This window comes from Aspergillus tubingensis (assembly GCF_013340325.1).
Source record: "Aspergillus tubingensis WU-2223L DNA, scaffold_11, whole genome shotgun sequence".
Taxonomy (NCBI): domain Eukaryota; kingdom Fungi; phylum Ascomycota; class Eurotiomycetes; order Eurotiales; family Aspergillaceae; genus Aspergillus; species Aspergillus tubingensis.
Genome location: NW_023336285.1, coordinates 178,180 through 200,136, shown reverse-complemented (window position 1 = coordinate 200,136; position 21,957 = coordinate 178,180). Strand labels below are relative to the sequence as shown.

At 51.3% G+C, this 21,957-nt stretch overlaps 13 protein-coding genes across 13 annotated transcripts; 4 read left to right on the top strand and 9 right to left on the bottom strand.

The window, feature by feature from the left end:
• Positions 1-256: 256 nt before the first annotated feature.
• On the top strand, positions 257-600 carry AtWU_09389 (uncharacterized protein; the record flags this gene model as incomplete). Its single annotated transcript, XM_035504495.1, has 3 exons — positions 257-455; positions 500-513; positions 565-600. 3 exons carry the CDS (start codon positions 257-259, stop codon positions 598-600), a joined length of 249 nt encoding a protein of 82 aa, XP_035360388.1.
• Positions 601-987: 387 nt separating this feature from the next.
• Positions 988-2,160, bottom strand: AtWU_09388 (gelsolin family protein; the record flags this gene model as incomplete). The annotated part of the gene is made up of 1 exon (XM_035504494.1): positions 988-2,160. The coding sequence occupies one exon, from the start codon at positions 2,158-2,160 to the stop codon at positions 988-990; it is 1,173 nt and encodes a 390-aa protein (XP_035360387.1).
• Positions 2,161-3,623: 1,463 nt separating this feature from the next.
• AtWU_09387 (MFS multidrug transporter) lies at positions 3,624-5,376 on the top strand (the record flags this gene model as incomplete). Its single annotated transcript, XM_035504493.1, has 5 exons — positions 3,624-3,877; positions 3,923-3,944; positions 3,988-4,061; positions 4,106-4,435; positions 4,482-5,376. The coding sequence occupies 5 exons, from the start codon at positions 3,624-3,626 to the stop codon at positions 5,374-5,376; spliced, it is 1,575 nt and encodes a 524-aa protein (XP_035360386.1).
• A 237-nt stretch (positions 5,377-5,613) lies between these two features.
• Positions 5,614-6,449, bottom strand: AtWU_09386 (type 1 glutamine amidotransferase domain-containing protein; the record flags this gene model as incomplete). The annotated part of the gene is made up of 3 exons (XM_035504492.1): positions 5,614-6,002; positions 6,068-6,305; positions 6,372-6,449. 3 exons carry the CDS (start codon positions 6,447-6,449, stop codon positions 5,614-5,616), a joined length of 705 nt encoding a protein of 234 aa, XP_035360385.1.
• A 787-nt stretch (positions 6,450-7,236) lies between these two features.
• On the bottom strand, positions 7,237-7,975 carry AtWU_09385 (peroxiredoxin family protein; the record flags this gene model as incomplete). The annotated part of the gene is made up of 5 exons (XM_035504491.1): positions 7,237-7,272; positions 7,337-7,477; positions 7,539-7,702; positions 7,766-7,878; positions 7,929-7,975. 5 exons carry the CDS (start codon positions 7,973-7,975, stop codon positions 7,237-7,239), a joined length of 501 nt encoding a protein of 166 aa, XP_035360384.1.
• A 404-nt stretch (positions 7,976-8,379) lies between these two features.
• On the bottom strand, positions 8,380-9,936 carry AtWU_09384 (NADH:flavin oxidoreductase/NADH oxidase; the record flags this gene model as incomplete). Its single annotated transcript, XM_035504490.1, has 1 exon — positions 8,380-9,936. One exon carries the CDS (start codon positions 9,934-9,936, stop codon positions 8,380-8,382), a length of 1,557 nt encoding a protein of 518 aa, XP_035360383.1.
• Positions 9,937-9,973: 37 nt separating this feature from the next.
• AtWU_09383 (alpha/beta fold hydrolase) lies at positions 9,974-11,189 on the bottom strand (the record flags this gene model as incomplete). Its single annotated transcript, XM_035504489.1, has 3 exons — positions 9,974-10,623; positions 10,676-10,878; positions 10,930-11,189. The coding sequence occupies 3 exons, from the start codon at positions 11,187-11,189 to the stop codon at positions 9,974-9,976; spliced, it is 1,113 nt and encodes a 370-aa protein (XP_035360382.1).
• Positions 11,190-11,417: 228 nt separating this feature from the next.
• On the bottom strand, positions 11,418-13,118 carry AtWU_09382 (amidohydrolase; the record flags this gene model as incomplete). Its single annotated transcript, XM_035504488.1, has 2 exons — positions 11,418-11,884; positions 11,936-13,118. 2 exons carry the CDS (start codon positions 13,116-13,118, stop codon positions 11,418-11,420), a joined length of 1,650 nt encoding a protein of 549 aa, XP_035360381.1.
• A 936-nt stretch (positions 13,119-14,054) lies between these two features.
• AtWU_09381 (amidohydrolase family protein) lies at positions 14,055-14,393 on the bottom strand (the record flags this gene model as incomplete). The annotated part of the gene is made up of 3 exons (XM_035504487.1): positions 14,055-14,087; positions 14,137-14,223; positions 14,280-14,393. 3 exons carry the CDS (start codon positions 14,391-14,393, stop codon positions 14,055-14,057), a joined length of 234 nt encoding a protein of 77 aa, XP_035360380.1.
• Positions 14,394-16,631: 2,238 nt separating this feature from the next.
• Positions 16,632-18,095, top strand: AtWU_09380 (putative solid-state culture specific protein; the record flags this gene model as incomplete). The annotated part of the gene is made up of 1 exon (XM_035504486.1): positions 16,632-18,095. The coding sequence occupies one exon, from the start codon at positions 16,632-16,634 to the stop codon at positions 18,093-18,095; it is 1,464 nt and encodes a 487-aa protein (XP_035360379.1).
• A 63-nt stretch (positions 18,096-18,158) lies between these two features.
• On the bottom strand, positions 18,159-18,974 carry AtWU_09379 (CIA30 family protein; the record flags this gene model as incomplete). The annotated part of the gene is made up of 3 exons (XM_035504485.1): positions 18,159-18,339; positions 18,412-18,867; positions 18,928-18,974. The coding sequence occupies 3 exons, from the start codon at positions 18,972-18,974 to the stop codon at positions 18,159-18,161; spliced, it is 684 nt and encodes a 227-aa protein (XP_035360378.1).
• An 859-nt stretch (positions 18,975-19,833) lies between these two features.
• On the top strand, positions 19,834-20,123 carry AtWU_09378 (transcription factor domain family protein; the record flags this gene model as incomplete). Its single annotated transcript, XM_035504484.1, has 2 exons — positions 19,834-19,880; positions 19,940-20,123. The coding sequence occupies 2 exons, from the start codon at positions 19,834-19,836 to the stop codon at positions 20,121-20,123; spliced, it is 231 nt and encodes a 76-aa protein (XP_035360377.1).
• An 864-nt stretch (positions 20,124-20,987) lies between these two features.
• AtWU_09377 (DUF3425 domain-containing protein) lies at positions 20,988-21,957 on the bottom strand (the record flags this gene model as incomplete). The annotated part of the gene is made up of 2 exons (XM_035504483.1): positions 20,988-21,751; positions 21,804-21,957. The coding sequence occupies 2 exons, from the start codon at positions 21,955-21,957 to the stop codon at positions 20,988-20,990; spliced, it is 918 nt and encodes a 305-aa protein (XP_035360376.1).

The following is a 21,957-nucleotide window of genomic DNA, read 5'->3' as shown; positions in this document are numbered from 1 at the left end:
ATTTATCTCAGTTCCTTGCGGTTGCAAAGTTAAGGTTGTAGTGGGAGAAGGGGCAGTACTACGTCACGGCTCTTGGATGACGCCATGACTGACGACGCCTGTATTTATCCCTTGCCCTACTCACTTCGACACCTGGGCCTCTTCACTTCACCAGACATAGTGTGACAGATACAATACCTTTTCAATCACTTTGAACCATATTCTTGATATTATTACAATCCTTGCATCGTACGAATAAATCTACAATAATACTACAATGGGCCTCTGCATGTCCCTCATGGGCCGCAACCGGCGGAGATACCCCAGTATGGGCATGGGCGGTGGCTACGGCTACCCTCCCCCGCGCCCGCACTACGGTGGTGGCGGGGGCATGCCGATGCATTCCTACGGACGACCCCACGGTCCTCCTGGCGGTGGCTTTGGTGGTCGAAGAGGGGGTGGCTTTGGACCGCCTGGTGGGAGAGGGGGATTTGGTGGGGGAAGAAGAGGGAGATGGTAGATTTTGAAGATAAGGTATGTCGGCTGGTGATCCGCTGGCTTGTATGTGCTAATATCTGAACGTAGGGCTGGAATGGTGTTGAGAGATACGAGGATATATGAACGGGGCTCTCTGGCGGGCGCACATTGGAGTTTGGAGTTAGCTGTTTGGGTTTTGAACGTTATGGACGTGTCGAAGCTGTTTAGACATGCTTCGTGCGAAAGATAACGATGGAGGGTTCAATTCACTGCCATCTAGTCATCCTCGAGTCAACCGACAGTCCGCTTCGATTAGAACACGATACACATAACATGGTCTTTACATTTCTCTGACTGATGTTCAATGAATCATTTTCGATGGATCCAAGGTACTGGACCTTTGATGGTATATACTACCCTAGACAATGGACTGTGACTGTATGGAACCTGCCGCTCCAGTAACTGTGTCTGGGGTCATCGATGCTTGTTGCACACACATATAAATTACACAAATTTGGCCTAAGCACATACCTAGGCCTCGATGGCTCTCATGAATGCTGGGCTCTCGTAGCCCTCCACGACCTTGGCGATCGGGATGTAGTGTGCCTCTGGGAGCTGGTTCTGCAGCTGACGGACGTAGTGTTGGGCAACCTTGAGCCACAGCGCTTTCTCACGCTGGCTGGCCTCGGAGCCTTGCCAGACCCACAGCCGACTGCCAACATCGTAGAGAAAGATGTCGTTTCCAACCAAGTCGGACTTGCTCACACGCTGGCCATCTTTGACTAGGTCGAAAGTGAGTGTGCCGGACGAGTCGCTCAGTCTAAAGAGCTTGCGTGACCGCACATCGCCGCCGTCGTCCGTGCGTTTGGCGAAACGCCCCGGTCGCGGAGCCTGGAATGTGGATGGGTCGGCCTCCTTGCCTCCCAGCAAGTCCACAATGACCCTGGAGCGCGACTCGAGCTGCGACAGAACCTCGACATCAATGTGCTTAGCAAGAGTCATGTCATTGACCACCTGCGCAGCTTTGGCCTTCTCCATGGGGCTGCAGTTCTTGCCCTGCCAGACCCAGATCTTATCACCCTTGTCCAGCACGAACACATCATTCTCGTCGAGGCTTTCCCAGGTGGGCTCCACCTCGTGCACGATAATCGAGCGACCTACAGAAGGATGCTTGAATACGCGAAGCAAGGTGAGAATCTCCTTGGGTGCTTCAGGCTCGACGTGGTGGAATCCAGACCGCACGCCGCCCGACCGTATGGAGATGTGCCGGAACAGTCCCAAGAATTCCTCGGATGGCTCCTGTTCAATCTCGCGATGCTGCGTCGCGGTGCCATGCAGGAATTCATCCAGCTCGACCGTCTTGTAAGCGGCTGTACCGGCTTCATCCTGGGTGGTCTTACTGCCCAGCCAGAAGAAGATGTCATGACCCAGCTTGTCCCCAACCTTGTACGAGTGCAGCACGATGTAGCTGTCTCCGTTATAGAACTCTCCCGTACGCTCCTTGGGCCATGGTATAACCTCGAAGTTCTCGATCCTCCACACGAACAGACCCGGCTCCTGGCCGATAGATCCGTTGTTCCAAGCGGGCTCGGTAGCGGCGGAGTTGTACTTGACACGGTGGTCAAGGTCGGAACCGATTAGTTCCACATTGCTGTCCTTGATGTCGTATTCTTTGGGGTGGACCAGTCCTTCGTGAGGGGGCATGCTGTCGGTGAGAGAAGTGGTAACTGATAATGGAGAACGGCTAATAAGAAGGGTGTTGACTGTTGAGTTGAGGGCATGTCCTGCAGCTGCTGCTTCTGCGGGGTCCGGCAGAACCGGCGGGGGGTAGGGCAGGCGGTGAACTCAGGGGGAGATCGCCCTCAGGCTTGCCTGATGTGGGGTGTTGAACCAGCCCCGGCCAGTTGCCCCGTTGGGATGTCATCAACATTCCACAGGGTCATTTTTTGTTAATGGGACTTCCTTGGACACGGTATCGCTCGCGTGGTTGCTACTCCGTACATCCACTGCTCTGGTTGAGCCAATGCTGTTTCCCCATCGATGACGGTCGTCCAACGTATATACCCACTTATGGCCTGCAATACAACCTCCCACGCTCCCTAGGAGACGACGATTCTGTAGAGGTGTGCTCTCCTGCATTTGGAATTTACAGATTGAGCTGCACAAGTATTTTGAACAGGTTATTGCACTTATACCCCTAGCTCTTACTGCTGGCAATGGATCACTTGCTCACCATGACCTTACCATACCCCAACTTCAAGACCTGGGGCATCAAGATTATGCGTCTACTCGCACATTAGTTGCCTGCGAGGGACATCTGTGACGCATCCATCTCTCCGACGAGCAGCAGGGGAACTGAAACCACCTTGAAGATTATATTGAACTTTCCGCCTCTCGATCTGCAGATTTACCATCCCAGCTGTCGCCAGCCACTAAGCTGACGACACCACCAGCTGATGCTAATTTGATCTTGCCGCACTTTGAAACAGGCAGACGCACCGGGTATATCAGGCAGCCGATGAAGTACAAAAAAGCTCCGGGGGATCGTCTTAAGCGCATAAAGTACCGTTGCTGTCTCCAGAATTTCCGCAATACACTGGTACGGAATGCCTTCTGTAGATCACTCGTCATCTGCTTGTCCCTTGCATCCGTTCCACTGCACTGGCCACGTAGAATATGGATCGATCCCTATCAGCTAATTGGAATGCTGCGCAAACATTCCTCGCTATACACCCGTTACCTTGGACTGGCTTCCTTCGACTTTCCTGGTCTTATAGAGATTTCCTTGCCTGACCACGGCGCCGTCCAATGAGTACTCGTGCTTTTCGGAAGATACATTTCCATAAACCCCGCGTGCCCCCAGCAGTGCTCCAAACCTCCATTTCAGCATCTTTTTGCGTGCTGGGCCATCACCTGCGCATATCTCCAGATCATGGCGCACCCCTTGATTGGTAGGATGGACACGAGTTTATCCACATAAGCTCTCTGCGGACACGCAAAGTAACTCAATGCACGATGATCCTCTACCAGATTCAGTGCCTGACGCGTGCTATGCACTATCTAAGTACTACATGTCGCGGACCAGGGGAGATTCACCTTACAGGGATGATCGACTGAAACCACAGTCGATCTACTTTTAGATATGTCCTGTAGACATGGCCCCAATCATGAACGAACTACATATAGTCCCCTGTGACTATAAATCGGCAGACGAAGAAGATATCACAGGAGGCCCGTCGAAAGCAAAGCACGTCGGTCAGACTCAGGACATGGACGAATATCTGCTGAAGAATGACCTGGAGTTCACGCCAGATGGACAATATGTCCGGTGGGCAAAAGGCAACAAGAAGCATCCCCGCAACTGGAGTGCAACACGCAAGGTGTATGATATTGGGTTGATCTTTCTACTGGATCTCTTTGTGTATGTATTTACATCTCGATGTTGGTACACTGCTAACAACCGCAGAACCGCTACGAGTACTGCTGGTGTATGTTTCTCATCCGACAGTGTGGCATTTCTAATGGACATAGACATCGGCGGCTTCAGAGGCCCAAAATGAATACCATATTGGAAATACCCTGTGCACATTCTGCTTCGTGACATTGTACGTTCTTCCGGACCTCTTACCGTACCCGACTGACCATACAGATTCCTCATGGGGCAGGTTGTTGGTGCGATTGTCTTCCCTCCGTGGTCCGAGTGCTTTGGACGCAAAAAACTATATTTTATCAGCAGCACCGGTAGTGCGTTATGTTGCCTGATCATCGGACTCGTTCATTCTTTGGTCGCCGTGGTTATTTGTCGCATCGTCGGAGGGTTCTTGAGTGCTATCCCATACACTGTTGGCAGCGGCAGCAATGAGGACATGTTCAACTCGCGATCTCGGATCTGGACCACCTTTCTCTGGACCATTGCCTCGAACGTCGGTCTCCTAATTGGCCCAATTATCAGCATCCTTGTTGTTGAAAATCTACATTGGTATGTCTCCTGATATGGCTATCCAAAGCTAGTTCTAATTTTGTAGGCGCTGGGTATTTTACATATACACGATCATCCTCGCTGTCATGAGCGCGTTCTTTCTCCTCATCCGGGAATCACGTCCTGCCCTGCTCCTGGCCCAAGAGGTCTCACGCATCCGCCACGAAACGGGCCACGACAGCCTACAGCCTCTGACCCACGACCACTCCCCTGACCTCCGCACCTTCATCAAAGCCTCGCTGTTCCGACCGCTGCAGCTCTTCTTCGGTGAGCTTCTCATATTTACCATGGCCATGATGATCGCCTTCTCCTTCGCCTTGGTCTATATCTTCACCGAGGCTCTCCAGCCCATCTATGAGTCCATGAACTTCACACCATCAGCTGCCGCTTTGCCTTTCCTCGCCGTAGGTGTTGGTGTTTGTTTCAGCACTTTCACTCGCATTATCGACTTTCGAATCATCGACGCCAAACACGCAGCCTCTCAACCCGTCAAACCAGAAGATAAACTCACCGGACTGGCCATCGGGGCCCCTGCTTTTGCGATTGGGCTGTGGTGGTTCGCCTGGACCATTCCCCCGAAGGCAGAGGATATCCATTGGATGGTACCTACGGTATCTCTCGTGTTAATTGGATACGCATTGAACGAATTCGATACTGTGTTATATGGATATCTAGCAGATAGCTATCTGAGCTATTCGGCTAGTGGCACGGCGGCGGTGCAGCTGGTCCGGGCCGGGATGTCGGGGGCCTTCCCATTGTTTACGCGACAGATGTTTGATGGGCTGGGGGCGAATGTTGCGGCTTCGTTGTTGGCAGCGTTGGCCACGGTGTTCTGCAGTGTGCCGTTGTTGTTTCTGTTCTATGGAGAGCGGATCCGTGCGAAGAGCCGATTTGCGAAGCATAGTTTGGAGGTTCAGGAGCAATTTGTCAAACAAGGTTGAAAAGTGCTAGTGTCGTGCTTGATTTCCGGGTTTGGGTATTTCCATGACCTATGCAATGTGGTCTGGGCGTTCCGGAGTGCAATCCGTTGATGCAACTTTAGATGAGATCAGATTTGTCAGACACAATAAGTATTCATAAACACGATTTTTTGTAGATAAAACAACGTAGCATATATCATTCTCATCGTATCGAAATGACATTATCTCGTAACGAGTCCATCACCACACAAAATCAACTTACAACCCCAAAGCCGTCAAAATAGCCTTTCCAACCCCAGTTGCACTCGCCGGGTTCTGACCCGTAATCACGGCTCCTCCCAACTCAGCAACCTGCGACACCACCACCTTCTCCCCCCACGGCTGCTCAGCCTTGACGTACGTAGCGCCCACCCTCTTCAACTCATCCTCCAACATAAACGGCATAATCGAGCTCAACTGCACCTGGTCTTCTTCGGTGTTCGAGAACCCAGTCACCTCCGCACCCTTCAACAAGGCCGTTCCGGAGGGTGTAGTAGCATTCACCAGCACCGCAGGACCATGACAAACCGCCGCGACGGGCTTCTTGGCCACGGCGAAGGCTTGGATCAGGGCCAGGGAGGTCTTGTCACTGTAGAGGTCGTACATAGCTATAACCCAGAGATATTCATTAGCGTTATGTTGGGTATAGACGGGTAAAATATGGGATACATACGTCCATGACCACCAACGTAGAAGATGGCATCGAACTCAGAAACCCGCGACACAACATCCGACAGCTTGACGGTGTTGGTCCAGAGGGACTCCTGCTCCTTGAGGAATTTCTGGGACACGGGGTCCTCCTTGAACATTTCGATGGAGCCCGGGTCCAGCGGGGCTTTGCCGCCGGCTGGGGAGGCGATTACCAGCTCGGCTTTGGAGTGCAGGACGTCCCAGGGGTGGGCGAATTCGGGCTATATTATTATTTTGTTAGGGAGGAGGTTTGGAAGATAGATTAGGGGATTGGGGAGGAAGCTCACCAAGAACCAACCGGTGGGGTTATTGTTGGCATTGTGGTGGTCGTGGGAGGTGAGGACGACGAGGACTTTGGGGGCCATTTTGGATGAATTGTTAATATTTGGTTGACTTGATTGAATGCCAATTGAGATGATGAGGTTTCCTAGCTATTCTGTAACTTGGGGAGAAGGAAACCACTATGTATTTAAATTTAAATGCCTGGCGGGGTTCTGGCTTGGGGGGAATTGAACATGATGACATCAAACAGGCATAGCTCTGGTGGGGTGATTGCTGATTAGTCACTCAATGTCGTGGGGCCACAGGAGACTTTCCCCAGACGGGACTAGTGTCAGGCATCGATCCCTGAAGGGTTCATTATTCAGCTGGCTTCGATCCCGGTCCGGGGGTTTCTATTGCTTCAAAATGGGTTCTGTTCAAGCCTTTCAGGGCTGTTAGTGGCTGCGGAGACAATATGCTTATGTCCGATTGCGATTGATAATCCTGTCAGCATTTTAGTGCGAGGACCTGGTTGTCTGTCTTTCCATTTGTCCGGTTGACCGCTATAGTGTGATGAGCTGTGGGACTGGCTCGCTGATCAGAGCCTCGATACGGAGTGACCCTTAAGTTACTGTGTTGTAGCAGGAGAATAGTACTAGTACTATTCTACTGATGTGTATCGTCATGGAGGTTTAAAAGTCACTCAAGTGCAAGTGTGACGTGATAGCACTCTCTAATCAGTTTTTGTGGATATATATATACCACCTACTAGTCTATACTTGATTCCACCTCGGGCAGTTCACTTCATTACTATCCACATGCTGTACTATCTAATTCCACCACGCAAGTGAGACTGTTTCTACTGCATCCCATCTAGTGAACGCTCAACGTTCACAGATTTGCCAGGATAGCATCAGCGCCCGAGACCTACATTCGTCAGTATACACACCACAATTCCCAACAAAGGCGGTTACATAAATGTGGAACATACCTTAACAGCACCCTTCTCCGTCTCAATCTGCGCATAGGTCACCTTGCCATGGTCAATGACAATGGCGAAGCGCCCGGTACGACCAGCGTTGGCCCAGCCAAGGGTGTTGGCGAAGCGGGCATCGGGATCAGTCAGGAAAAGCTACCATCGAAGCATCGTGAGCAATGGAGCAAGGAAAATATTTCCGAAGGGAGGGACTCACAATATCATCATTCTTAACATTGTTCGCCTTTCCCCAGGCGCTCATGACAAAAGGATCGTTGGAGGCGATGACTGCGACAACCTGCACGCCCTTCTCCTTCAGCTGAGGAAGGTTCTGGATGTAGCCGGGGACATGGTTGATGGAGCAGGTGGGGGTGAAGGCACCTATTATAATGTTTTGTTGGTCGGATGTTTATTTGAACACAAGTAAATTAGGGGGGTACAAACCGGGAACAGAGAACAGGACGACCTTCTTATCGGCCCATTCTTTCGAAGCGTTGTAGTTGATGGGGATGCCACATGCGGTGATGTCGCCCTTTTCTTCGCTCCAGGGGATGTACCTGGATGTTTGTTAGATGCAATAAGGTAACTCGTGTAATGGACCACCCACTGGAAGACAACATCGGAAGGGAAGGAATCGCCGGGTTTGAGAGCCATGGTTATTGCTAGTGTGGGTGGGAGAAGGAATGCAGAGGATGAGGAATCAAGGGATGGGAAGTTGTTGGTGTTGTAGAGATGGAACTGCGGGGTAGTTGAATGAAGGGTGGGAGGAAGTAATCATCCATATTAATAAGTAGCTACAGCTGCAACTAAGTACTCACTAAGTACTAGCTATCCATTAGTCGGTGGCGCCCCCAAGGTTCTGATTGCGCGATGCCACCCCCGAAGAAGTAAGTAGCTCTGATCCTGCACTGCTCGGAGGTCTCCGTATGCCGCCGTTTTGCTCGGGTCGGCTCGGCAATTGAGATTATCGCTAGTAAATTTCTTATATCAATTCATCGCTCTTAATGCAATAGTGGATTAGATGGGTCTATAATCTTATATCTAGATCGCTTAATGGTTTAAACCAGTCCAGCCCGCCAGAACTGCACCGGCACCTCCACCTTCGCCCCCAGCTTCTTTGCCGCGTTCATCACCCACTCTGGTTCACGCATGAACTGCCGCGCCATCAACACCAGATCCGCCACGGGCTCCGGTCCAGATACTGTCGCATTGGCGGCGTGCGCCTCGTCAGCGCCTTCCACGAGTCCCCGGGCCTGGTCGGCCTCGGTGATAAATCCGACCGCGCCCACCAGTGCCTTCGCGCCGGTCGCATGGATGGCTTTGCGCACCTGTGCGGCCAGATCGATGTGGTAGTTGGTGTGGATGTTGATCTTCTGGCTATGGTGGTTACCCCCGGAGCTGACATCCAAGAGGTCGACTCCGAGCTCTGGAAGCAGAGGCAGAAGCTTGAGCGAACTCTCCATGTTCCAGCTGCCTGATTCCGCCGCAACAGCCTGTCCGTCCAGCCATTCCGTCGCACTGATCCGCAGGAACAACGGGGTACCGCTGGGGACGACCGCCCGAATGGCCGTCATGGTTTCCCGGAGAATGCGTGTGCGGTTCTCGAAGCTGCCTCCATACTCGTCCGTTCGCTTGTTGGTCACCGGGCTCAAGAACTGGTTGATCAGGTATCCGTGAGCAGCGTGAACCTCAATCACGTCAACACCAGCCCGGATAGCCGTCTCCGCACTCTTGGCGAAGGCCTGCACTATCTCCTTGATCTCCTCGACCGTCAAGGCCCGAGGCGCCCAGTATCCCTCGCCAGTTCCATCCCAGGCCTGGTCCGCACCACCGCTGGGCCCGACCACCTCGGACGGGAATCCACCTGTGCTCTCGTCCGCCTTGACGCAGGGCTTCTTGGCCTGCACGGCCACCCACGGAGGGAGCACACTCGCCTTGCGACCCGCGTGGGCGAGCTGGACGGCTACCTTGGCACCCTGGCTGTGACAGAACCGCACCACGCGCTGCAAGCTCTTGAATTGTTCCGATTCGGGGGAATGTTCCCACAGCCCCGCGTCGTTGGGGGAAATGCGCCCGTTGGGCTGGACAGCCTGGGCTTCGACGAAGACGAGACCGGCGCCTTTCAGAGCGAATTGGCCCAGGTGGGCAATGTGGTAATCTGTGAGGGCGCCAACGAAGGGAGAGGAGGTATCGCTTTCGGCGGAGTACATGCACATAGGCGAGACGACGACGCGGTTCTTGAGGGTCACATCGCGAATCTTCAAGGGGCGGAAGAGCGTGGGAGTGTTGGGGTCGGCGGGGTTGAGGGCTTCTCCGCCATTGTTGGCGGGGGTGAAGTAGGGAGTCTCCGTGGAGGGAATCACACGGGGGGCTTGCTGGACGGAACCCATGACGATGGAGAGGTCGGGAGGAAGGGAGCGAGAGGCAATTGCTGTAGCCAAGAAGACATGATGAACAGTGGCCGGGTGGGTTTTATACCCAGCGCGTCCGTGAGGTTGAATTGAATTAATAATTGACCCTCCGATGGTAGCATTTTCGGGTTGGGGATTTGCTGACAAATGGGCCATTCTCGGATATTCGGATGGGGAGCCCTGCTGTTTCGAGGATGCCGCCATGCAATGCAACCAGCACACAGAAGTGTGAATGGCAAATCTACTGAGATATCGTGTCTTTAATATCTCTCAGCATCTTCAAGAATGCTGTGTCCAAGCCCCAGAGCGTGTCATGTCCCGTCCCTTTCTCCATGACCGATTCAAACGAGACCACACCGTTGAGATCCGATCTGGCGAAGCAGTCCTCGAAGTATTTTTGTCCCTTGGGTCCAATCATCCCATCCTTCTCTGCGAAAATAGCCCTGATCTGCAAAGGCTGCTTCTCCTCCGGGTGGCCTTGTTGGTACCACAGTTCTGCCCGCACCAGCCAGCGGATATAGATCGGGAGATCTTCGCAGACTCCCCATAACCCGGTTGACTTCTTCAGGCAGACAACAGTTTCATCGTTCATTCCCGTGGTATCCTCTAGGAAGATGTACTCGATGCATAAATTTTCCAACTCCTCAGCGGTCCGTGGGTCTATCTCATCTGCAGTAAGATTTGGTTCACGGTGCTCAATGTCTTCTTTGGACGCACGGGGGATACTGCCGCCCATCGAGGCGAGAACGTCCACACTCGAGCAGAGCGAAGGGACCGCTTTGGTGACCACGAATTTCATCACCTTGTTCCATTGCTTCAGAACGCCAGTAGGGATCATCCTTGCCATTTGTAAGGAGAGAATTTCCGAGTGTTTGGGCTCCACCCACGGCGCTGCAAATGTTAGCCTGCTGTGAGTTTAATCGATAGCGAAAGATAAGCTAACCCATTAGTACTGCCATTGGCCTCTTCGGGCACAGCAGGTCGCGTCGATGCATCAACAAATTCAAGATGTAGATAGTGCCGGCACTGTGAGATATAGGGACGACGTGCTTAATGGATAGATGTTCCAACACCGCTGACACTGTCTCCAGCCATACTTGGACTCGTTGTCCAGGGAGAACGGGAGTTGACCCGCCAAGGCCGGGTCTAAGATGTCAGCTTTCATCCAGTAAGGGCGGAAATAGTGACAAAGAATACCGGTCGATGGAGATCATTCGGACCTCCAGTTTGTTAGCGAGATGATCTTTCTGGCAGCACCATAGCCGGGATCCTGCCATTCCCTGAATCAGCAGCATAGTCGGGGTGGGTGAGCCATCCTTCGTTGTCCGGGGTCCAATGTCTGCATAGGTAACCGCAAGCCGCCCATGGTGTGCAGTAGCAGGCAGAACTATCCGCTGGTGAAAGCGCTTTTGCGCGACGAACTCGAGCAGGTGGACATTATGGGTATTATTCGACATGGCTGTGAAGGCTAAAGGTAAGATTATGAAAGATGTTGAAGTTCAGCCCGGTTCGGTTAATTGTGTTAGTGCGGGGACCCTGACTATATAGACTAGATTAACGTTGGGATTTGGAACAGGCAGCAACAGCAGAATGGCTTGTACGCGGCCTGTACTCAACAATGATTTCATTCAACAATGTAACCATCCCTACTTACTGCTTGGCAGGACGTACAATTTCCGTCAGCCTTACGCCTGATACACTTTCCTTCCCTCAAACCACGTTTCCAGCACGTTTGCACCCTTGAAATTCCCCTGGCTCAAATCCCGATCGACGACAATAAAATTGGCCATCTTGCCCACTTCCAAACTCCCAGTGCGATGCTGCGCCCCAACAGCCTCTGCTCCACTGAGCGTCAGAACGCGACAGAGGATCTCTCCTCCGCGTTGCATCGCCGTCTCCCCCAACGCGAGACGCCGGCATCTCCCTCCAGGTTTGTATCGGACGCGTTCAACAATCGCAGCCAGAGCATCAAATAATGATGGTGTCTCGGGGAGCATCCAGTCCGAGCCAATGGTCATGAGTGCGCCCGACGCGAGCACCCCGTTGAACGCCCATTTGTTGAGTTCGGGATACTCTTCCACCACATCGTGATGGAAGATGGCGGGTGACATTTCCGCAGTCACTTTCAACGGAGCAAACCGCGCGATGTCATCTGATACTTTATCAGTACGCGCGACGATTCAGCAAACGGAACTGGACTTACCCTTGTGCACCGCATTACAATGAGCAAGCTCGTGTCTGGGACCAGCCGGATTTCCTTCCCGGACCTTGGCGATGACATCTAGGGCCAGTCGAGCAGATCCCTCACCGGCGGTATGTAGTTTACACGTCATGCCCCGGCCATCATATTTTTTCACGGCCTTGTACAGGAAGTCTTTATCCAGCGCCAAATGCGTCGGAATCGGCTGTCCATTCGCATCCAGATCCGCCTGCGTGAATTCCGGAGGCAGTGGAGCCCCATCCAGCCAGAACTTTACAAATTGAGTATGCACATGTCGGCTTCTGAATCCCTCCGCCACATCAAGCAACCCGGCTAGACTATCCTGCGGCTCCATGGCGAAATACACCGGCGCTGACACAATGTGCGTATGGATATCCAGATCCAGCCGGTTCTCCAACTCCAGTTCTCGCACAGCATGTAAGTAGAGCGTATTCGCCGACGCTTCCTGGCAGGACGTGATTCCATATTTGTGGCATATAGACATCGCATGGTGAATCGCGCGTTTGACATGCGCCAACGGCGGGATAGGCAGACAGTCAAACACAGCCGTCATGGCGTTCTCGACTACTTCCCCGGTGAGGGTTGTTCCATCTTTTCGGCGGACGTAGTACCCGCCATCTGGATCCGCGGCGCCATTAGGATCAATTCCAGCACGGATAAGCCCAGCCGTGTTTAGCAAGATTCGATGACAGGAGACTTCGCGGATGAGCACGGGCTGATCGGGGTAGTGATCATCTAGGTATTTGCGATCGGGCACGCCGTTCGGGAAATGGTTGGCCTGGTAGAAGTTTCCAATGAGCCAGTCCCCGGTAACATTGGCGTAGGCGCATGCGCAGGAACCTTTAGCGAGTCGAGATGTGAGGTTGTCGGGCGTCGAGTCGAAGCCGATGCGGGCTTCGTTCAGCCCTTGCAGGCCGGCGACGAGCAGGTGCGTATGGGCATCGTGGATGCCCGGCATGACGAAGCGCTGGCGGAGGTCATATTGAATGAGGCCGCGAGCCGAGGCGATCTCCAAGATGGCTGCATTCCTGCCAATGTGCTCGATGACCCCCGTCGGGGATACAATAAATGCCTCGGCCCAAGGTTGATCGCTGTTGATGGTATATACGCGACCGTTGTAGAAGGCGAGGGCGTTGCTGGAGTCGATCGACGAATAGACTCGCATTGTGGATAATAGGTAGGTTTGCTATGATTGATAAAAGAGTCCACTTGATGCTCTTTATACATGCGCTGCCTCGGCTACGTTGAGGTGATATCCGATGCCGGAATAATTCCGTATCACATCGACCAGTCACACCCAACATTTCACTCATCAGACGCCTCCAAGAACTGGTCCTATGCATCTTGAATGGATGTGTTGGCTAAGAGTAGCTTCCAGGTTTTGTACAGTCTAGATTCTTCTGGCCAGCTCTCAGTAGACTAAGTACTTCATCCATCCGCCATGTAAACAGAACTCTCCCTCTAAAATTGTCAGATTCGGCCCCGAAAGCAGACAGTTAACTATCCCTCACGTGTTTCCAGTCATAATTATCCTTACCACCCGTATCCTGTGTGATAGTACTTGTAGGCATATCCCAATTTATGGGGCCACGATCAAGGGCCACTCGAATACGGCCCACGCATTGTGATTCTTTCACTGCAGTTGAATCCACTGTAGCGTGGAAGCAGTCATACTATTGATCTGTTGTCCGACATTGTACGCGCTATACACTGCCTTAGCTCCCAGAGATACAGCAAATACACTCAGAGTAACATCTCATCATTCGGCATTAGCCAACCCACTTCATTACAACGTCAACTTGACAGCGATGCAATAGTAATCTGTTGATGAGTCAAGCGGCTAGTAGTATACTGCCCCCATGCCATCACAACATATCAACTGATGCCTGCCGTCTCGGTATATGCCACTTTACACAATCTACTGGCAGTCCACTCGCATTGGAAGGTACCAACTACGGGAATGCTCTCACTTTCTCGAGAAGCAACATATTTGATTAAGTATCTGATCCTAAGGTAAACGGCTTAATTTCAACTTCCATTCCGACTACCACCGTACTTCATTCTGCCTACCTCACCTTGCCAGGCCGAGTCGGGGATAAGCTCAATCATATCGCTCGCGGCAGCGGCCATAGCGCTAGTAACCACAATTAGTAGGCGATCTAGCAGAGGACAAGAATGCTCACCTCATGGTGCTGCTTGCGGCATTCGTGGCAGCGGTTTCCGCGACGACATTCCCAATCATATTCGCAGCGTTCGCCACAGTAGTTTACCTGTTGAGGTAATGAAAGTTAGGCTTGCAGACGAAATTGTGGGTTCTGGCTCATACATCGAGAGTGCCATCAGTAACCTTGGTGCTGCCAACATCATCAGTGCTGGACTCCGTTGCAGCCGTAAGGGCAAGACCCAGGAGGGCCATGGATGTGAGCAGGGTGAATCTCATGATTATGCTGATTGGTTTGTTAGCATACTTACAATATAGATCGAAGTTGTACATACATATTAGAGATCAACTATTGGGTCGACAATCTGATAGTGGGTCCTGTCGTGATCGAGCTCGAGAATGATGCCTTCTGGGGAAGGCTAGGTCTATTTAAGCTCTTCGTTAGACCTCAACTTCTACGAACCTTTCATTTAGTTTTGTTTCCTTCCATCGCATGATTATTACTGTACTACTTATTGTCAATGGAAACTTGTTGTCTCGGAGGATGTACTGGATCAATTCGATTCGGAGGGTATCCGAGACACCCCTCTGTGTTCCTTAAAGTCAAGCCTACTACTTCTGCTCATACAACACGCCCTCCTCGGCGCAGGAACCACCGACGCCAAGATGGGAGAATGCTACAGTTGTCGGTTCAAGTATGGGGTTGTTACAGTCTCCCAGTCATCCTCCCCGCATTCAAGGCTTGTGCAACGAGCGGAGGATACCGCAGTCGACTTTGTGCACAACCTAAAGCCTTTACGCCTATATTTCAAGGCCACTGGGTTCCTACATATTGCAGGGCTAGGTTGTGCGAAGGAAGGTAAAACACACACGTCGTGTTAATTCCCATATCCGCTCTGGATATATGTGATGAAAGAATGGGTTCCGTCAATTCAGGACAGCATCATCCATCGCAGGTGCCCTGAACAACTGCACACCTTCCGCATGTTACACAGGTTAGCTTATTGTTGACTCCGAAAGCTAATTCTGCTGCCAAGATGTAAGCTTATAATGAGCCAGGCTTGCTCTGATGGCTCGATACATTCGTACAGCTGACCTGATCCTCGGAGACGGCATCGAACATCATGCCATTGGCCTCTGGTGAATGACTTCCCCAATTCTTGGCAAACCATGTATGTGATCTTGCAATCTCTGCTTCGATGTGGACTTGCACTCGTGGGACTCTACTGCCGTCCGAGCGGCATAGGTAAACTAACTTCCCTCCGTTCAGAGTGCAGTCTAGAGTTTCGGGGACGCCGAGATGATATCAAGATTCTGAAGGCCGCTTCTTGTGCGCCCAGCAAAGTCCACACTCAGGAACATGAGAACCAGGAGATGTAAACTGACTATCATGGAATTGAAAGGCTGACATGCGGGATTCTATAGCCTCTTTAATTTGATTTGATTATGCTCACTTAAAGCTCTGGAAGTCTTAGCGAATATGCCATGGTATATATGCGCCATTCAGCCATGGATGAATGGTTGATCAAGCAAAAGCACGGGCCGAGCTAAACAGCTTCCTGACATTCCATTGTTCAGAGTGGAGCACTCTATTCATGATTGGATACGGTTAGGAAGGTTACCAGAGGCATGAAGCCACCCTGGACGTCTGCGGTAGTTCTCAGCCATATCCGGGGGTATGAAAGAATGGAAACCCTTGCCGCAAATGTCTGGCTACGAAGCTTTGTTGGAAGAGTGGGGTGTGCACTGGCTTGCCAGGATGGCAGGGTTAGACCATTCAGGAAGACGAAACTGCCTTGGTGGGCAGCTAATCACTAGATAGGTGGAGCCAACAGATAGGCGTGTCCGATATTCCTTTCCTTGACCCTTTCTTCCCACTTTCGCGTTCAATCCTCCACTCTCCATGTATTAAGTAATGTCTGTACTGATACATTGGAATACTCAGTACTGTGAATTGATACAACTGGAAGGGTTCTTGATAGCGAGGCCCCCCTAAACCCCGTGCACGATCTTAATTGAAAATCTTGGTACATTACAGACTTCCAAATGCGGGTCCCGATATACCCGAGCCCACAACTTCCCAGGGTTACATCGATCTACAGGACCCGTCAAAGTCGTGGGGAAAGTGCCCGCCCACTCGCTGAACCGGGACAAAGATCGATGACTCCAACAATGATCCACTTGTTTTAGGACTGATTTTATCTCTGGCTATCTCCCTGGGTGGTGGGCTACCAGATGGATTGATCCGCGGGGAGTTTTGTTCAACTTTCGCGGAAATTCCGACCGCGAACGGTAATCATCTTTCTTAATGACGTCTCTTGACGTTTACTAACTACAGGAAGTTATGGCCGTCAGGTAGTGATGTCGTCGTTCCATGGACAATGTGTCATGTGTTAGGGCTGATCTGAGGTGGCTCACGCATAAATCCTCAGAGGCCATATCTTCAAGCGAAAGTCTTCTAGGGAGCTGCAAAAAAAGAATCAGAGCATCGAAACTCGCCATTGCTTACAAGCAATAATGACTGCTGTGACACTTCCTCAGCCACTTCCAGTGGTGCCGCCTGAGCCTTATACCTCAACGAAGACGGCCATCACTAAAGTCCCTATTACACTCGACTGTACTTTACACGACCTGTACTCCTTGGACAATGACACTCCCGAAAACATTGTTCTCGCTTATGATCACCCTTGCAAATTCCCCCACGACCAACTCAATTCGTCTCCGTATCCGCGGTTTCTGTACGCTGCCAATTTCCCCGATATGAATGCAGAAGGGGAGATGCCGAACCTACAGAAGCGCGGTGTCGCCCAACGATATTCCTTCGTGGCTGGTCGTACCCCTGTCCTGATGATTGACCTGAGTGGGAATGGGGGTGAAGAAGTTTCAAGCCTCTTGACAACGTCAAAGGACGAATTACGGCGTCTCTATGACCAATTGAGCCCGGAGCAACGGCCCAACGCGCAAATAGTCAGGAGTACGCACGATGTCCAACTGACCCCGGACTCGCGTGCAGTATTCATTGTGCCGCATGATCATATGTGCGCAATGTTAAATCAAGCACTAGAACCAGAGATGCTTTACGAGGTCCTGTCTAAGCGTTGGCTGGCCGTGAGTGGTCTGCCAACACCAAAGTCCAAGGTTATCGATCCGCTACCGGTAAACTCCTGGATAGCAGGCCGAGACGCAGAAGTCAGACGGATGCTGCAAGCTGTTCAGCAGCAAAGCTTCCCCTTTGTGGTTAAAATATCTATTGCTACCTCGGGCTGTGGAACATTTGTTATCCGACGTGAATCGGATAGAGGCACTGCTATTAACGAGATACGGGGTCTCCTCGAAGATGGGCTCAAGAAAGTCAATGAAGAGAATGAGCAACTGTACCCTGCAAGCTTCGTCATTCAGGAGCTAGTGCCAGGTGAGGCCCATGGGGTCACATTTTTCGTTACTAAAAAGGGCCGTGCGGTGTACCTGGCCACGTCTCGACAGCGTTTCACCCAGGAAGGGTTCTGGAATGGTGGGTGCGTGTCGTACCTCTTGCAACCCATGTTTCAGGATCGGTATAGATCTACGATAGAGGTTTTGGCCAAAGCGTTGCACAACAAAGGGTACTACGGGCCGGTGGGAGCCGATGTCATGACAGATGCAAATGGGGAGCATGTTATAGTCGATGTCAATCCACGCGTTACCGGATCCTACCATTTGGGGCTGCTTAAGACCCATTTCATGCAACGTGGCTTATGTGAAGCGGCAGTTCTCTCCCGCTTAGATATTCCTTGCACGCAGAATGCGTTTGAGGAACTCTTCGCGGCGGATATTGCGCAAGGAAGGTTGATAATAAATGCATGGGTCACCGATTCTAAAAAGGAGAGCAGCCATGCCGTCCTGACGGTGGGAGCGGAGGACGCTGTCAAACTGGGTCGGTTGATTCGTGTTATCGAGACATTTGTCAAGACGGGAGAATATGCTGAAAGTGCTGAACTATGAGTAGATGATAGTTGCTCAATTTGGCGTTTATTGGTGTTTCTTGATAGAGGTAATATAGCATCATCACCAGCAGCATAGCCATCCTAGGCCCCTGCTCTCTTGATCGTCGCTAAAATGCTTCTCATCGTAATATTCATCATCCTCAAAATCATTCGGGTCATCCTTATACCGTCTCTGTTCTTTCTCAATACCCCTTATCCACTCTATTTCCAATTCAAAATCCCCTTCCTGTTCCCCGAAGAAACTATTACAACCATGTCAGCACCAGACAAACACCCCCAGCCCAACCAACCAATACAGAAAAAAAGACACTTACCTCCGAATCATAATCCCAAACTGCTTCACCCCCGCCAGGATCAACGGTCTCCCCATATGCACCTCCCTCCCACGATACGTCGGCCGAAACTCCCTCCACCCCAATTTTACTTTCGTCTGCCCCTTCTCGACCTTGAACTTTGCCTCCCAGACCAACCCGCTCCGCTGGCGCCCATCCGGTCGAGGATCCTGCAGTTCATCCCTCAGGTTCAAGGTGTACGTGTGTCCATCACTGTTAGGGATAGAGAGTTCCAGTCCAGCGTAGCTACTCAGATCCCATAAGTCGGTTGTACTGGCTGTGTATTGCGAGGCGAAGCCTGCTCCGCCAAGGGTCTTGATGTCGAGATTGCCGTGGAAGGTGACGGTGTTGGTGTCGTCGTTGGTGGTGAGGTGAGATTGCGAAGAGCCACCGCGGACACGGTCATCAGAGGAGGTCCAATCGGTGGAGGACCAACATCTTTGATTTGGTGGTTTGTTAGGTGGGAACGGATGTGATGGTTTAGATGGATGGACTTACTGCGGTCCCCCGAAGAAGTAGGGGCCAGATGGACGTTTGGTACACATTTCTTGTGTGTATGCGTTGCGTTCTGGTTGAGGTTAGTGGGGGAATATTGTAAACGATTGGAATTTTGCGATAACATTGGAATTGTTGAGAATGGATAGAATGTGGATCGATCGATCGCCGCGGTCCGGACTCGATGACGTCGGTGCTTTGTATAGCTTCCGTTGCCGCACTTTATCGATCGGGTTTGGGTCGCGACGGGGCTAGACTTGTTTGAGTTCACTGTGTAAAGCTTGAATATTGAGTAGAATTGCATTGTTTCGTGAATTGTGATACTTAGGGTTACTTTGATTGCTGTACCTTCGGTTACTATTGTAGCTCAATGTGTCTCGTGTCATGATGAGCATGTCGTGACTAGTCTGCCCTACCTGCCACTGCCTTCAGGCTAGGTCTTGTTATTCCTCGTGAACAAAGCTATCTACTGTATAGGGCCATTGCCATTGTCGTAGATCTTATCAATAGTCAGTAATGTTAAGGGTGAACAGCAGCCATTCTAGAATCCAAGCCGCTGCCACGCAGTTACACAAGGAGGGATCTCTCATTGCAGGACATGATCCCCTCGGTTCAACCATGATAACGTCGCCCTGACGCAAGCTCGTAAAAGTAGAAGCCAGCTTGTGAAAAAGACAAAGAGGTTATAAGCTTATCCGCCGGAACACGAACCGACTGTCGCTCTCCCGACGGACGGACGCTTAATTTTGACGTCACCCACCCGCCATCGCATCTAGAGCTATATTAACAGTCAAGCCCTCGTTTCTTGGAAGTAACAATACACAGCACAGATATACTATATCATATCGGCCTATTCACTGTCTAGTCGGTCATATAACTTATTCACAATTCTACCGTTCTCAAAACACAATGGCCGCTGCTGGAGGTCTTACTGGCGGTCACCCGCCCTCGGTTCGGTATGTCTCTGCTTTCTGCATTTTCGAATGTATCATGCGTGATTTATTGACCAATATAGCTCTCGCAACATTGCCATTTTCAGTGTGATCGGAATGATCGCTGGTGGTTGGATGTTCTTCCGCGCACAGTCACCAAGCAAGGAAGAGAAGCTGTACTCGCAAAAGGACATCCATACCATGGTTGGCGGGCAGACGGGCGAGAACAGAGTTGGTCGTGCACTGAGCCATCAAAAGAAGGATTGATTTGATGTGTGGAAAGGGTATGTCTAATCTAGGGGCGTATAATTATAATTGAAGGGGCATGATGGAGGCGTCTGGTGTTATGACCTTCAATGTTTGCATATCAACTGTTATCTCAGTTTATCATGTACTATGATGATAATGTTATCAAGTCAATGCAATGGAATGGATGGAGATCTGTCATGAAGGGTATGACTGCAGCTGTGTGCTTTTTCTGTCCTACCCATCGAGTCGCAGTGATGCCCAATCCTGCTCGCGATCGTGTCAGTGGTGGAAGAGGTATCCACATCTGAATGTTTCACAACAGTAGTGGTATCGGGGATGTGCCTGCCTCTGACTGATGACATCCACGAGCTCTTCACGCAGGCTATCTGGCTGTCACAATCATTTCTTATTTTCTTGCCTCAGGCTCCGAGATAAACGTCTCTCATGATTCGCTAAGCTAACCATCTCCGGTTAGACGGTGTACCGAATGGGATTAGTGCAGCATTAAATGCTGACAATCAGGCCAAATCGGGAAAAGCCGCGGTTTTCCCTGGCGATGATGGCTGGCTGACTTCTACGGATCATCGAGGGTATGCACATCGCCTATACGCTCCATGGTTGAAACCGGTTGTTGTCACCACCTTATTATAAATAGAAGAGATGTATGGTCACTGATTATACTTAGGTAAACAATGTCTACTGGCGATCGCCAGATGATAACATCCGCCGCTGACTCAACCCGGGGTTGCAACAAATTTATGTATCACCTATACTCCTCCTATGAGTAGGCTGTAGTAGGAGTTCGACCTAATGACACTTCCTCTAGATGATCAAAGCCACAGACGAGAAGTATATTCCGAAAGCATATGCATTCTCACTACACTAGTCGTTACCGGCATAAGGTATCACAAAGAGTGGCCTCTCTCCCCGACGCATCCGCCATGCATTGGTGGAACGAAACAAGTCCCAGCAATCCTTGACGGTCCATCCCCACAATTCCCAAAAAGTCTCGGTGATCTCCCAGCCAGCGGGATCCCAGGGGTCTTTCCACACGATCACGCCCGTTTCTCCTATCCCCGTCTGACGTCTATGCCCCGACCGAGGTATCTGAGAGCGGTAGCCGCACATATCCCGACACAATTGGCGATCGTCCATCAAATTCTCCATCAGAATCAGATTGTCGCGCATCCTAGGTATGGGGATGAGATCAAGCCAGGGATGATGGGTCACGGTTCGTTGAATCTCTGTGGGCTGCAATGCAGGTGGCAGGAGAGCCTCCCGACCGATTGTTGCTAGACATCGTGGTCCAATCAGGGCAAACATTGATAGCGCCTCGTCAGCCGCCATATCTTTGGCATTATAACCCAAAATCTCAACATTGGTGTACAATGCCCGCAAAATGTTTAACCGAGTTATTCCCAATCGCATATCGGCGTGTGGTGAGCCAGTTGCAAACTCAACATGCACCATAGCCTCTAGTTGCTGCAGGATACTGCGGGACTTCGCGGCAAGCGGACCAAAGATACGGAGTTCATCCAAACATTGAAAATCGAGTTGATAGGGCGTCGACCCTGTTGTAGACCACGCGTGAGGATAGTACGGCTCAGATCTTTCGGGCAGCGCTTTAGTCAAGTGCTGGCGGCGCCCTATCTGGATCGTCAGCCAGCCCACTCGGCAGAGACTCGTTCGCCAACCTACTTCGGGCCCTCTGATTTAACCTGTTCTGCAACCTGCGCCTTTCCTTCGGATCAGTCACACCGATCCACATATCCTCGAGTCTAAGCTCAATTTGCTGCGGCGGTGATGTGGCGTCGCGGTGAGCAGCCGCATGTCCACCTACTGCTTCCCGCAT